This window comes from Doryrhamphus excisus, chromosome 8 (assembly GCF_030265055.1).
Source record: "Doryrhamphus excisus isolate RoL2022-K1 chromosome 8, RoL_Dexc_1.0, whole genome shotgun sequence".
Classification (NCBI taxonomy): Eukaryota; Metazoa; Chordata; class Actinopteri; order Syngnathiformes; family Syngnathidae; genus Doryrhamphus; species Doryrhamphus excisus.
Window position 1 is genome coordinate 7,894,754 of NC_080473.1, and position 14,612 is coordinate 7,909,365.

Genomic DNA, 14,612 nt, shown 5'->3' on the forward strand with positions numbered 1-14,612 from the left:
CGCTGCATTCAGGGACACTTAGAAATCACAGGAAACACACCCACACGTGCACGTGCAGCCCAAATCACGTGATATTTACAAAACCAACCACTTGTTGCTCATAAAAGTAATACAACGTTATAAAAATGTATATCTTATAACAGACATCAAAGTTAAACAAATTTACTTTTGGACGGACATGGATACTCTATCGTGACAAATAAAATACACATTTAAAATGAATGAACCAATTAATTATCTTCAATATTTCAAGTTAATTAACATAAAACGTGTGCAGGAGTAGGGTGTACATGGCTTCAAGTCAAATGTCTGAAGGGGTATGTGACTGTAAAAAGTTTGGGAACCACTGTAGTTGTGTAATGGGGAATGGGAAATGCAAAGGTCCTACAGTCTTTGGTCCCATTAACGCATCACCAGCGGGAGGGGTGCACAGCTGGGCTAATTAGCTTGTTTCCAAAAGTGTGTAGTTCGCTATTGCCGTGGTCGCCTGTGCTGCCTTGTTTGGGGGAATGAAATGACGGTAGGTTTTGTGTATTTCCTTGTGTTTGTAGTAGGCTAACTGTTTTAGTCTTTCAGTGAGACATGATTTAGAATTTTGTATCTAGTAATAAATTACAATTAGCAGCCTTTATTGCTACTGTGCAGCATGTCGGGCTGCATCTGCTAACGTTTGTTTTTATGTTCTAATATGAACCCTGTCGTGTCTAATGCTGTGGCCTTGTCAGAATTACTTTTCAAAACATCCAGATTAAAAATGATTCCTTCAAGGACGATACCATGACAGGAATAATTATTTTTAGTCAAAATATATATAAATATATTTTAAATCTCTCTACTTTGTAGGTATCAGGGGGGTTATATACAGTAGGCAGGCGGAAGGAACTAATGAAAAATAAGAGCTAAATTAAAGAAAGAGCTTTAGGGTCTATCAGCTTACATGTCCTGTAATTCTGCTTGGATTTAAGTTAGAAAAATATTACATGAGAGGTATAATACATGGACAAATATGACTGACAGTGCAGTGGACAGTGATCTCTCCATATCACAATCATCTTTAATACCAAGTAATCTTCCAATAAACCTTTAATCTGGGTGTCAAATCTCAGAATTCAGGAAAATACTTTAGTTTCCCTCCAGATGTAGTTACAGCTTTTAATCCCCCCCTCCCCACTCATAACAGGAGAATAGTTTTCAAAAAATAGGGATTGATATCGGAAAACAGATCGTCCTTGTCTTGTTTTGAAGTTGTTGATCAAAGGCAGTAATCTTTTTGTAAACGTGTTGTTGGCGATATGATCACTTCGAAGCAGTCGCTGTCACAGATCCAATTACTGTCCCATCTGTCGGCAGAGAAGAAGTACCAGCAATTTGATAAACGTAATGGAGGGCAAGCATGTGATGTGCTGATTTTGGAGCCGGAGACTGGCCAAAGATGATCCTGATCATCATCTGGATCCAGGTATTATTTTAAGGATTCTCTAACATTGCGAGAGAGGACCATTTTCAGTGTTTTTGCATGCAACTCCACCAAGAAATGCTCTGAGCACTTGTTCGAAACATTTAGCCTTCCTGTACTTTGCGATTACGGTAGGTGTTAGCATGCTAATATTGGCATACTAGCATTTGTAGTTGTTTCCATGGGTAGACATTGGTATAAACAGCACTATCATGCTAGGTGATAGTATGCTAATATTAGCATAGTAGCATTTTTATCCAATGTCGTGGAAAGACGCTTATATAAAAAATTAGCACTATCATGCTAAGTGTTAGCATTCGCATATTAACATTCGCTAACTTGATTAACATTAGCATAATAGCATTTTTATCCATTGTCATAGGTAGACACTATTATTTTAGGTGTTGCCGTTGCTAGCATACTAACATTTTATTTCAATTTTCATAAATATGAACTGAAGCAGATACGTAGCACTATCACGTTAGTGTTAGCATGCTGAGATAATTATATAATATATATAATTGGGTGACATGAATCAGGTGGTTGTGGTCGTTTCCCAACGGGAATGTTGTGGGTTTGATCCTCCTGCGATCATATCGAAGTATCCTCGGGCAAGATAATGAACCCTGGGTTTTTCCTGATGCTGTGTCATCAGTGGGTAAATGCGCTAACAGTGTCAAAGTGGAGGTGGAAAAACGCTATACATATGAAAGACCATTTACCATATACTAACATGTTTAGCATTTTCAGAGGTAGGCCTGTATACATGTAGTGACATTATGGCAGGTGTTAGCATGCTAACATTCAGACCCACGTTTTCATGGGAATATGTAGAAACAATGAATGTACGACTCATATTTATTATGCAGACCACATTGTAATCGTTTACCCTCGTAACATATCCAGGAAATAGATACTTAAGCTTACATTTAGCAAGCATGTCATGATCACAATAAAGACAGACCGCAATATGCAACTTGATGTATTTATTCATACAAATACAATGATCATAGGAATTTCAAGTTCATTTTTTACTGCAGTGTCTGTCTAAAAGAATGACCCAGATGTGGTTTCAGAAAATGATGCACATGGTCCGAGGTTCTGTTACAACCTTCCGTACGATGCACCCCCCAGAAATGATTAATTCAGTACTAAAATGAAAATTATATGCATGCAGCAGAAGAACACACAGATGAATATCAGGGGTGCCACAATACATGTACCTGTATCGAGATCGGTTTGATACCACTATGACTTAAACCGGTGGTTACCAAACTTTTTAGACATTTAAGCTGAAGCCATGTAACCTGTACTCCTGCACAATTAAAAAAACATAAACCTGTTAGTCTTAACTTGAAATATTGAACATACTAAATTGGTTTATTATATACTTTTGGGTCAAATGTGTATTTTGCATGGTCACATTTTGATAGTTTCACATTAACACTGATAAATAAGTAATCATCCAACATAACTCCAAGGGTTTAAATCTGCATATTAATTATAATGCCAAATTGAAGGGGAAAGTTCAACAATCACGATGGTACAAAAATACATACAACCAACGATAATGCCTCATAATCATCAAACCTACTTATTGTTCATACGGTATAATGCACACATTGCGATGAACAACTTCATGCTCTGTCTCCTTTCTGCTCTGTTCTCCTTGCACCGTGAGGCATTCAAGCACACTCGTAATTGTGAGTGTTAGGCGCCAATTGTTTCTCATTTGTATTCATGTATCTGCCATGACACTCGGTGAACTTCGGTGCTAGGGTTCCCCGAGTTCTCCCTCCATGGTCCGGACCAGGACGAACAGCTCTGCAAGCCCGACTACAGAAGTTGCGATCACAGCAGACACAACTCGCTGGAAATAAAAAAAATAAATAATGAGCGTTAAAGAACTGTTGGAAACTTCAGCATACGCATACATATTCCTTTTGACACCGTGTTGAGAAATCCAATGTGTTGACAAGCTAGTTCAATTTTGGCTTACTGTGTATGAAACAGGAGTTTTACATACGGCTGTCGTTTCTGTGAACAGGTACTGACTACCCATGTAGGAGCAGGCGAACGTAGCAACAATCGTCACCAGGAAGTTGAAAACGGTCACAACCACGGCTTTTGCTGATCGCACTGTGCACAATCAAAAATCACTTGAATTACAGATAAGCGGTACAGATTAAATGACAATGTTACATTTCTACAGCACACTAACCTTCCCGACCAAAATCTGCCAGTGTTCCATTTCGGTTCATTTCCTGAAGATCAGTGAAAAGATGGTCATGACATGTATTCTTTTGCAAAGTATAGGGGGTGATGCAAATACATGAACACAAAATTATACAATTACATTATTTTTCATTTTTATGATTTACCCAACCCATTGCAAAGTCTGTATACCAGGGGTGTCGGAAGTGCGGCTCAATAAAAGCAACATTTGCACAAAATAGCATTTACCTGATTGTTTACATTACGTGTCATCTTGTTGTATTCTTCATTTGCTAGCCTGGCTTTAATGCGATCCAAGCGTGCGACCAGCTCAGGGTTCTGGAATAAAAAAAGGAGTTATTTTCTCTAGCAGAGTACACAATATACTTATTAAATTGTACTGTTGCACGCATGCATGCTCCTTCACAATTCACCCCATCAATATGTATGCTAATTACATTATTTCAACTACTACAGGAGTGGCTGGGCAGTCAACGTCCCCATATATTGACAGTATAATTCAATAAACTTTATGCAACTTACTCTGGGGGGCTTGACAATCTCAGGTAGATGCAGTGAACTATCCTCCAATAATTCATGCAAATAAAAAGGATGCCCTGAACAAAAAAAATAGAAATATACAATATGACTTCATGCAGGTAACAGATTCGTGTATTTTATTGCATTGAATTGCAGAATGTAAGAGTAGCTCCAGAAATATAATTATGTATGAAAAACAAATACAAACTAATACATTTACCTTGATCCTTTAGATACGTCTTTAATTGTCTCGCTATGCTGAAAGGCAGCGTTGTTTGTCCTGTCTTTTCTAACATAATACTCAGTTTCTGTCTCAATGCTTCAGGCAGTGAAGAGTCCGGCTTTTCCAACAGTTCTGTCACACGAATCTTGAACTGATCTCCGACGACGAAGGCGGACGCCATAACTTCCTCAAACGCCGGCTGAATAGGCTACCGATCTTTTATAAAATACAACATATAGACAGTTAATAACGACCTCTGCCAGCGGAAGTACAAAAAATGGTCGAACGGCTAAAACAGTGTGACGTCACTCGATATGGCTGTCTTCTTCGTTTTTTTTATGTTGGCATACATCACGTGGTGCATTATCGCCCCCTTTCAGTAGTGTCTTGGCTGCATTTACACCATGATTGTCCACACTAAGTTACGATTAAACGACCCTGACAATTTCCTTTGATGCGTCCTTTCACTCGTGTTCAGTAATCATTTGAGTTATTTCTGTCACACTCTGAGTTTGGCCGTTGTTACTGGTTGTTTGTATTCGCTTTTGTGCTATACTTCTGGTTTTATTCGCTTATTTTTGTATTACTTCCGGGTTTGCCGTGTTGCTTTTTGTGTTCTGACGCACTTAGTATTTAGTTCAACCAGCGCGCATGCGTAGTGTTACAGTTCTTTGTAGTCAGATCCTTTCCCTGCTCTGCTACAATTAAAAATAAACATTTTCTTCTATCCCCAATCTTATCAGTTCCGACCTCATCACCTCCCTTTATCCCAAAGTGTCAAACACATGCGACACATTATGTGTCAACTTTGTTAAACACATGGTGAGAATGAATTCATAGACATGGAGACGTTGTAGAACGGACTTTGATATTTGTGACGACTTGCTAAGACGGTCCAAAACAAACTATGACCAAAGATGGCCGCCAAAGTACGCATGCGCAGTGTGTGTCAGTTCCGGTGACAGTTGTGGTCCTACACTGCAGAAAATAATGAAGTAAATCATTTTGTGTTATGTTGTTTATCCCGTGACAAATCACGCGTTCAATTGTGTAAATATATTTTATAATACGCGTAAATGTAAAACATGTATTACGTATTCCTTGCCTCAGTCCACGTGAATGTTCGATGCCTTCAATGTTCCCCGTAAAAGTTTTTACACTCAAGGTGCTTTCGCCAAAAACAAAAAATCCAAACTCGAGTAAGTCACCCAACACACCAACAACAAAATATACAGGCCATTTTGCATATAATATTCAATTTAGCTCACAAATGGAGAATTTAGCATGATACATAATCGCATGGCATGTTGTCTGACTATAGGATTAATTAAAAAGTACGACAAAGGGCTCGACAACTCTAATTAAAAACTGCTCTGCACACAGTGGAATGAAAATAAACAATCTTAAGAAACAATGATGTTAAGACATGTCTCATACCAGCAAAAAAGACACTTGTGCTCGTTTTCACAGTGATCGCAGTAACTGTGCCTACTATATAATGTCCTTGAATGCAGCATTGATACCCAGATGACCGTGCGTAGCAGCGTGTCACCACCAAGATGGCTGCCTGTGCGCTACGCAGGGGATTGTTGAGCACTCTGAGTAAATACAGCAAGAAACAAGCACATAGAATACTTAGTGTCGCTGACAGCAGGTTCGACGTGTGTAGACCCCTGTTAGAATGCCGAACCTGTGGAATGTACGGTGTGGCTCAACAGACAAGGTTTATGTCGTCACGGTAAGCTAAACGTGCTGTGTCCTCACCTGTCAATGCTAACAAGCTAAAGGCTTTAGCTATGCTGGAGTTTGTCGCACAGTGGGGACTCCCGTCATATTATGCTCAAGTCAAAGTAGTACCCACACTCTTTGCTAAATTTGCAAACATGTATATATAGTCTATTTTTACAGATTGGGTTTATAGTTGGTTTGCCACCGAACGCGTGTTACCTCCATTATATCTCTCAAAGTGCGAGACACACGCTTCTGATGGCAGTGTGTCAAAGAAAAGGAAAGCAAAGTGATTGATGTGAAGGCGGGGTGTGGGGGCAGTCGCATTCACACAAAGTACAGTAGAGTGTAACGTAGTAGTACTTTCTTTAGTAGATTTGACACCCATTTGTTGCCATTGCTTCAACATAAACTACATAGGTTTAGTTTTCTCCAGTCACTCATGCTAAGTCAGCTACAATGCACAGTATACTGCAGTGAATGAGTGCTTGGCAGGTGCTTCTCTGGTTCTGTTTTTCATCCTGTTCTTGAAAATCATGTTGTCTACATATTATACATGTGTATTAACCTTTTGATATGAAAATAACCTGAAATCAAAACAGTGTAATATTAAATTGCTACTTATTAATCCTCACTCTTCATCGCTGTTCTAAGCGATTAGCTTTGCAGGAAGCAGAGAAGTATTCCTGTTTTTTTTTTTTAAATTCAAAGTGACCAGCTGTTGTTGTCTGTGCTGCTATGTACACTCAAGTGTGTGTGTGTGTGGGGGGGTGAAAGATGAAATTTTTTTTAATGCAATCCTGTCAAAGTTGTGATTTAGATTACAAGAAAACAGGATTTACACTCCTGTGGGATCACGTAAATGGTTTCAATAGGGCTGGTGGTTACACACTATAATAACAATGTTTCGACTAAGTAGCATCTCTGTTTGCCCGCTCAAATTTTGTCACACTCTGTTGGCACCATGCCCGTTGGGATCGATGCCACACCAGCTTTGGCCCGTCGGGTGCATATCAACAGAATACTAATCGAAACCATATTAAGCGATTTCAATAGAATTTGCATGTTGATGCTGAACTGACATGTAGAATGAATGCTGAAATATCCTAGAAATGTGTTGGAAATCTCTTCATCCATCAAAACAGCAGTCATCAGGTTTGGAGATGACCACTCACAGTTCGCTCACAGACCACTCACAGGATGTTACATGTAATGTGAAATGTAATAGTGGGCCACATTTATATTGTCCATTCACTTTCAATGGAAAAAAATGTCACACAAAATATTGACAATTGAAAAGTCCTGAAAGAGCTGATTTTGGAATGGTGTGCAAGCAGTTAGTAGACAAAAACGGTGGAATTTGAAATGTTGAAATGGGGAAAAAAGGAGTCAAGTCAAGTTTATTTATATAGCCCTTAATCACAAAATGAGCCTCAAAGGGCTCAACAAGCAGGCAACAGTAGACAACAGTAGATGATAGACGACATACCCTGATCTGAACCACCATCCAGGCAAGGATAAACTCAAAACCCATTAGGGAAAAAGAAACCTTGAGAAGGGAATAGTTTAAACTAAATGCTAAAGCGTAAAAATGATTGTGATTGTAGAAATATTACTCAGTTACTACCACCTTAGCCATGACGCCCTGTAGAAGTACAACATTGCAGTAATGGGAAAAAAAGTAAATATTTTTCACAGTAGGGGGCGCCATTTAATGTCAATTTTAACAAACTTAAAACAGGATTTCTAATGTGGGAAAGCAAAACTGCTCACTGAATGTTGAAATATAAAAATAAGTAGAATAATTATAGCTTCATCAAGGATCGAACCAGCCAAACCATCGGCTTTAAAAACAACCAGGCGACCTCCTATGCCATGTTACCCTGTACAATGAATTGCAGTAAATTTACAGTAAATTACAGTAAATGTGTGATTTAGAGAAGTCTTGCTTCTCAGCATTCACACAACAATGCCAGCAATTATACATGCAAATAATATTGCCTATTGCAATACACACACAAACTGGAAGTGGATGTTTTCAAACATAAACACGGGGAACTCTTAATAGGCAGCTCAAAAACTATGTGGTGGTCCAAATGAATTGGTGGCGAGCTGCCACACGAATGAATGAATGAATGTGCTGCATGGAAAACACTGCTTGATGTTGCCTCTATTTGGCAGGAACAGGCCTGAAGGGAAGATTTTGGAGACTGTGGGCGTGTTTGAGGCTCTGAAGCAGCACGGCAAATATGAAACGGGACAGGTAATTGGTTACCTCACTTCCACGCACAGGCATGTGGTTGAGTTAAATTATAGGTCATTCTTTACATACTTGGATCATCGTCTAGTGTTGAGGCTGTTTGTTTAGATGTTTTCATAATTCAGCTTAGCATGGCTACTCTAACTTATCATCCATCTGGGTCTGTGTTATCTTCTCCAGTTATTTCTCCACAGCGTGTTTGGCTACAGAGGTATTGTCTTGTTCCCATGGCACGCTCGACTCTACGACAGAGACATTACACCCCCGATGTCCGACAGGTAAAAGGCCATTCTAGTTGGCGCACATAGTTTAAGGCAGGGGTGCTCATTAAGTCGATCGCGATCTACCGGTCGATCGCGGAGGTGGTACTGGTCGATCGCTGGTCGATCGCGGCGTGACATTAAAAAAATATCATCCTAGCATCAATGCCGTCACTTGATTGATATACAGGGCAGCCATTCAGATGACAACTGAATGTTGCCCTTCGGGCGACCAATCAAATCAAACAACGTCTCTAAGTGCAGCAGAACTTACGATGTCAGCCTATCACCCATCCCCGTTACTTGATTGACATACAGGACAACCAATCAGATGACAACTGAATTTTGACCTTTAGGTCACCGCTCATGCGTAAACAACGATGCAAAGTGCTAAGCTAGTCGGCGAATTGCGAGATTTTAAAGCCCTCGCTAAAGTTTATGGTCACTAAAATGAGTGAAGGAGCTGGACCAAGTAAAAAGGCAAAAACATATCACTTCCATACGGATATGGAATATTATACGGATATTATGATACGGATATTATTCATAACTGATAAACATTTGGAAGTGTGCTTGAGGCTGGCTATCAGCAGCTACTGTCCGGACTATGCATCCCTGGCTGGTTCAATTCAGTGCAAGTCATCAAAGTAAACTCAGGTAATTACAAAATATGTTAATAGTTAATTATGTGTGCTTTGCAATATTGGCTAATTTTGTTATGTAAGGTACATCAACATACATTGTACGTACAAATAATCCTCAATACATTTGAAAATAAATAGATGTTTTGCATTTTTGTAGTGGGTAGATCATTTTGACTCGGTCATTTTAAAAGTAGCTCGCATGCTGAAAAAGTGTGAGCACCCCTGGTTTAAGGGATTTAGGCTAGTTGTGGCTCCGGTGTAACATGCGACCGTTTTGTTGTTTTTTAATTGTTTGTTATCCCAGCAAACCCGAACACCCTGGTGCCCACGGCTCAAAGGAAGTAAAGGGCAAGACGCACACGTACTACCAAGTTCTGATCGATACCAGAGACTGCCCTCACATTGTAAGTCACTGTGTTTGTGTGGTCTCTAGTGACATCTAGTGGTTACATGTTGCATTACAGAATAACCACATTTAAGCACAGTTGTTGATGCATGTGGCTGCAAATAAGATAAGATATGCCTTTATTCGTCCCTCAGTGGGGAAATTTGCATTGCACAGCGGCAAGAATACAGAAACAGTTAAGCAGTACAAAATACACAATATATATATAAAAAATAAACAATATAAACAACAAGTATTAACAAATCAACAATTTTACCCAGAGTTATATACAAATACAGTTTGCAGATAATATTAAATGAGATGAAATATATGACCAGTCTATACACTATGAGATCTTGCTAGTGAGTTAATATGAGGCATTATAGAAATACTTCACTTAGAACTTAATATATTGCACTTAGAGCCTTAATATTGCACATGGAGCTTGATCAGATGTGAGTGAGTGAGTGAGTGGTTAGCACGCAGGCCTCACAGCTAGGAGACCCGAGTTCAATTCCACCCTCGGCCATCTCTATGTGGAGTTTGCATGTGCTCCCCGTGCATGCATGGGTTTCCTCCCACATTCCAAAAACATGCTAGGTTAATTGGCAACTCCAAATTGTCCATAGGCATGAATGTGAGTGTGAATGGTTGTTTGTCTATACGTGCCCTGTGATTGGTTGGCCACCAGTCCATGGTGTACCTCGCCTCTTCCCCTAAGACAGCTGGGATAGGCTCCAGCACACCCGTAGAAAATGAATGAATGTTGATGCATGTAGCAAAACCATGATCAAAATGCACAGAGCCCCTCTGGATCCAATATTTATGTGATTTAAAAAAAAAAAGCAATATGATACATTGTGGAGGCTTATTCCCTCACATGCTCCTTAAAAACCTTTCTCCCCTGCTTTTTCAATAATATGGGCAGCACTCACCCTGCAATTTTTCAACTTGGTAGGTAGTCGCAGCTGTTGAAAAATGTGGTGGAAAAGCACTTTATCAAAGACGTAAAAGTGCTGTAAATTCGTAAATTCCATATCTACTGTCCTTTAAAAAATGTATCCTTGTTTCATTGACAGTCTCAACGGTCCCAGACGGAGGCAGTGACATTTCTGGCCAACCATGATGACAGCAGAGCACTGTACGCCATCCCCGGTATGACATCTTTGATTTATATCTGCTATGTGCTGGTTCAGTTTCTACTGATAAGCAGCGCTAGATATGGAAGTCTGACTCAATGCAAGACACATTGTTCACATTCTATCGGTGAGCCCAGCATGTTCCGTTACAATGGAACCCACTGAAGGCCACCTTGTTTGTGTCGACAGCCAACCATGTCGACCAACTGAGTTCTGGTCCCCTGTGTTCTTATTAACGTCATTATTGTTGCGTTCTAATGATGTCGAAATCGATAAAAACAAAGGAAGAATGGCGGGAGGGGCAACAAGGAACCCTCGTCCTATTAAATTTTTGCTCTAGTGGCGTAAAACAACAAGTCAACTAACTGCCGTACGTTATAAAAGCCTTTATTATCGCCCATTCTCCTCAGCTTTCTGGCTTAAGTCACAAGTAAGTGTGCAAGCAATGGCTATTTTCAGTTATGTCGACAACCACGTACACCGACGCAGGTCCGCCAGTCGGAGGGATGTCAGCATAAATCACAGTATCTGTGTTTGGTGTCTATCAGGTCTGGATTATGTGAGCCATGAAGACATCCTGCCTTACAACTCTGCAGAGCAGATCCCCATCCAGCATGAGCTGTTTGAGCGCTTCCTCATGTACAACCCTACCAAATGTAAGCACGCCTCACGCGGTCCCTTTGTCCTCTCTTTTGTGACATTTATGAATGTGCCTTATCGTTCTACGTCTACCTCAGCGCCTCCATTCATACCCAGGGACACCCTGAAGGCATGGCAAGAAAAGAACCACCCCTGGTTGGAGCTCTCCGATGTCCACAGGGAGACCACGGAGAACATCCGTGTCACCGTCATCCCTTTCTACATGGGCATGAGGGTAACTAAAGAACGTTATGATGCGTATTGCTCAGGTGCTACCGCTGAGCGTTCATCATGTTGTGTTGCCATGCTGGTATAACTGTGATTTTCTGTCTTTTATTCAGGAAGGCCAAAACTCCCACGTGTATTGGGTGAGTTCAAGAACATAATTTGAAGCAGGTTTACCCACACATGCCTACTAAATCAGTAACACTAATGAACATCTTGGCAGTTCTTGTGCTCCAGGTAGGGGTAGAATCAGAATCCGAATGGCCTTTATTGTCATTATACGGATGTACAACGAGATCGGAGAGCTTCTCCTTTCAGTGTAATAGTGAAGCAGCTGAGAAGTTTATACCTCTGAGCCTTTCAGCAGCGTTTACTGAAACATAAACAGAATAGAATGTATGACATTAGACTCCATTATATTTAGCTGGAATGGAATTGGTTCATTATGAACCACACATGACCCATCTTCAAGTGTTGTGTAGTTCTCATGGACGAGTCTCAATGATGTCATCATATACGCTCAGCACAGAAGTCCCAAAGAGATTTTTTTCTCCACCGCTGTTTGACAGCAGGGATGGTGTTCTTGACATCTCTTTTGGTCTTGGAGCATGGTGAGGAGGAAGTTTATCCACATAAGTTGAGCTTAGGAGAAACTTCTTAAAGGGACAGGACTAACGTGTGTGCTTAGTGATCATCGGTTACAATAAACCTACCATCATTTCTGGACTGTTGGTATTTTTGTAAGGTGTTAAAATTAGATAATCCCCTACTGTATACTCTCATATATCAACTGTGTGCTGTGTCTTGTCAGTGGCGGTACTGCATCCGTTTGGAGAACCTGGGAAATGAGGTGGTTCAACTAAGAGAGAGACACTGGAGGATCTTCAGTCTTTCTGGCACACTGGAGACGGTCCGAGGACGTGGGGTGGTGGGCAGGGTCAGCACACCTTTCACTTTGACATGCAAATACAAGCATATGCAGTAGAACACGCTTATGTCGACAACCCGTATGTGTCAACCAACTCGATAAATCCCGGTCACTGTGTTCTTATCTTGGAAAAAGTGCCCACTTGGTTTGTGGACGGAAGCGTTTTCCATTGTTTCAACTTGTTAGTTCCAGACGGCCAAACCAGAGCATGTCGTGGTGTGGTAACAAAAACCTGTATGTGATCACAGGAGCCGGTGTTGTCTAAAGAACAGCCAGCATTTCAGTACAGCAGCCATGTCTCTCTGCAGTCCCCCAGCGGTCACATGTGGTAGGTTTCTCCCAAACACAACACAATAAGTGTCCGTACATTCATTGAACACACCGCTCTGTGTTTTTATTTTTTTTAGGGGAACATTTCGTATCGAGAGGACGGACGGATCCTGCTTTGACGTCCGCATTCCCCCTTTCTCCCTAGAGAGCAACAAAGATGACAAAGCTCCCCCTGCAGGCTACACATTCTAAGTCCCTTCTAGCTTTGCCTCAGCTTCAGTATCAAAAACAAGTCATTTTTCCTTTGAGTGTACGCAACTAAATATAGCCTCCTGTTGAAGGGGGAGGGGGGGCGGTGAGGAAGCAACATCCCAGAGCAGAGCAGGTCAGGATTCGTATATAAATTGCAAAGCACTGATCAGGTTCTTTTTTTGCAAATGCAGCAGATTGTCTTGCAACGACTTAACGCAGGCCTGTTTTTGAAAAATAGAATGTTCCCATCATCCGATTAACTGCACAGTTCTTGGTTGGTTGGACTTCTGCCTGTGCTTTGTATTATTTAACAGTTTTAACCGTTAACAATTTTAAAAGCAAACGGTAATCCTTAAAACTAAGTTGGTGCGAATGGAAAAACACACCATTCCTGTGAAGCTGTTGCCCCTGTGGCTGTGGTGTGTTGCTTTCCTCGTCAAGTGTGTGAGTAGAATGTAATTGATTGGAGACTATTAATAAAATGTATAATTTCTAAATGTGAATCAAACACAAACACCAGTGATCAGGTGCTTTCTGTTATCTCTAAATAACACCAGAAGCATTAGGTCTTACATGCAAAGTGTGTGTGTGTGTGTGTGTGTGTGTGTGTGAAATGTTAAAACAAGACACACGTCCAGCTGTTTGACTTCCAACAAATACACAAACTTTTGTTTTGAAACGACACTTCCGGTTGAAATACTGTAAATAGGAATGTAATTAAAAGCCAAGAAATAAATGTTTTCAAAAATACACACTGCCAATACCTTGTTTTTATAATGCTGAATTTTTGCATAACGTTGTAATGGCTTTTTCTGCCACCAGGTGTCGCCACAGTTTATCATCATTGAATGCATCACTGACGCATTCAAAACGGAAAAGAGTAAGTATCGTGTGCTAATGGAGATTCAGCAGTCGTTTGTGTGCATAAGTGTGTTCACACCGAGTAAGTACGGCATAATGCAATGCGAATGTCAATACCTGGATATTGCCTTGAAACCTACAAAAATGTGGGTGGTGGACACTTCCCTCCATCTTTTCTAAGAGGAAAGGGCGGGACTAACTTGAAATAATGGCAGCTCACTAGTAAACAAGAATGACAATGACAAAAATGTAGACACCTTTTTCTGTCCTTTCCCATGGCTTGAAACCACTCGAGTCGGTCCCTCCACTTCCCTGATGTAGCCAAATGGCGACTATTGACAACATTTATGCCCTGACAGCATTTTGCTGTAGTTCACGCTGGAAGGCACTTATGCACTCAAAATGCTAAATGTCTCTATGTAGCACAACGATGACTTATTGTTGCTAGGCAGAGTTAATCTGTCACGGCTCTCTCATAGGCTACTGAAAAAGGACATGGCCAGCCACGCCCATTTATTGTTTAAATGACAAACTTGACGAGACAAGAACAGGAAGTCAGGAAATGGGGTTAAAAGAAGTTAGGACTTA

The 14,612-nt window shown here is 40.6% G+C and overlaps 2 protein-coding genes and 1 long non-coding RNA gene across 5 annotated transcripts; 2 read left to right on the forward strand and 1 right to left on the reverse strand.

Moving 5' to 3' along the window:
• The first annotated feature begins 296 nt into the window (after window positions 1–296).
• On the forward strand, window positions 297–5,786 carry LOC131134823 (uncharacterized). 2 transcript variants are annotated; one of them, XR_009131486.1, is made up of 3 exons: window positions 297–520; window positions 1,351–1,459; window positions 3,504–5,786. It is a non-coding gene; the product is annotated as an uncharacterized LOC131134823 (long non-coding RNA). The 2 variants fall into 2 exon arrangements; XR_009131485.1 differs by having other exon boundaries at window positions 300–520; window positions 4,536–5,781.
• On the reverse strand, window positions 2,428–5,037 carry tmem199 (transmembrane protein 199). The gene is made up of 6 exons (XM_058080463.1): window positions 4,431–5,037; window positions 4,214–4,287; window positions 3,920–4,009; window positions 3,678–3,720; window positions 3,483–3,595; window positions 2,428–3,326 (listed from the first exon to the last, which is right to left on the reverse strand). Exons 1-6 carry the CDS (start codon window positions 4,612–4,614, stop codon window positions 3,231–3,233), a joined length of 600 nt encoding a protein of 199 aa, XP_057936446.1. The 5' UTR covers window positions 4,615–5,037; the 3' UTR covers window positions 2,428–3,230.
• A 178-nt stretch (window positions 5,787–5,964) lies between the features above and the next one.
• Window positions 5,965–13,915, forward strand: poldip2 (polymerase (DNA-directed), delta interacting protein 2). 2 transcript variants are annotated; one of them, XM_058080461.1, is made up of 11 exons: window positions 5,965–6,171; window positions 8,343–8,424; window positions 8,602–8,699; window positions 9,630–9,729; window positions 10,790–10,865; window positions 11,398–11,505; window positions 11,587–11,723; window positions 11,830–11,856; window positions 12,525–12,650; window positions 12,890–12,969; window positions 13,049–13,915. In XM_058080461.1, the coding sequence occupies exons 1-11, from the start codon at window positions 5,993–5,995 to the stop codon at window positions 13,161–13,163; spliced, it is 1,128 nt and encodes a 375-aa protein (XP_057936444.1). In that variant the 5' UTR covers window positions 5,965–5,992; the 3' UTR covers window positions 13,164–13,915. The 2 variants fall into 2 exon arrangements, with proteins under 2 accessions (XP_057936444.1, XP_057936445.1); XM_058080462.1 differs by having other exon boundaries at window positions 8,349–8,424.
• Window positions 13,916–14,612: the final 697 nt, after the last annotated feature.

What these genes read in the sequence shown, in the direction of transcription:
- tmem199 (XM_058080463.1), bottom strand. Translation starts at nt 4,614, where the DNA reads ATGGCGTCCGCCTTCGTCGTCGGAGATCAGTTCAAGATTCGTGTGACA. An exon ending in AGATTGTCAAGCCCCCCAGA is followed by an intron (nt 4,010 to 4,213) that starts GTAAGTTGCATA and finishes TTTTTATTCCAG; the next exon opens with AACCCTGAGCTGGTCGCACG. An exon ending in GGCAGATTTTGGTCGGGAAG is followed by an intron (nt 3,596 to 3,677) that starts GTTAGTGTGCTG and finishes GATTGTGCACAG; the next exon opens with TGCGATCAGCAAAAGCCGTG.
- poldip2 (XM_058080461.1), top strand. Translation starts at nt 5,993, where the DNA reads ATGGCTGCCTGTGCGCTACGCAGGGGATTGTTGAGCACTCTGAGTAAA. An exon ending in CCAGAGACTGCCCTCACATT is followed by an intron (nt 9,730 to 10,789) that starts GTAAGTCACTGT and finishes TTTCATTGACAG; the next exon opens with TCTCAACGGTCCCAGACGGA. An exon ending in AGCACTGTACGCCATCCCCG is followed by an intron (nt 10,866 to 11,397) that starts GTATGACATCTT and finishes GGTGTCTATCAG; the next exon opens with GTCTGGATTATGTGAGCCAT.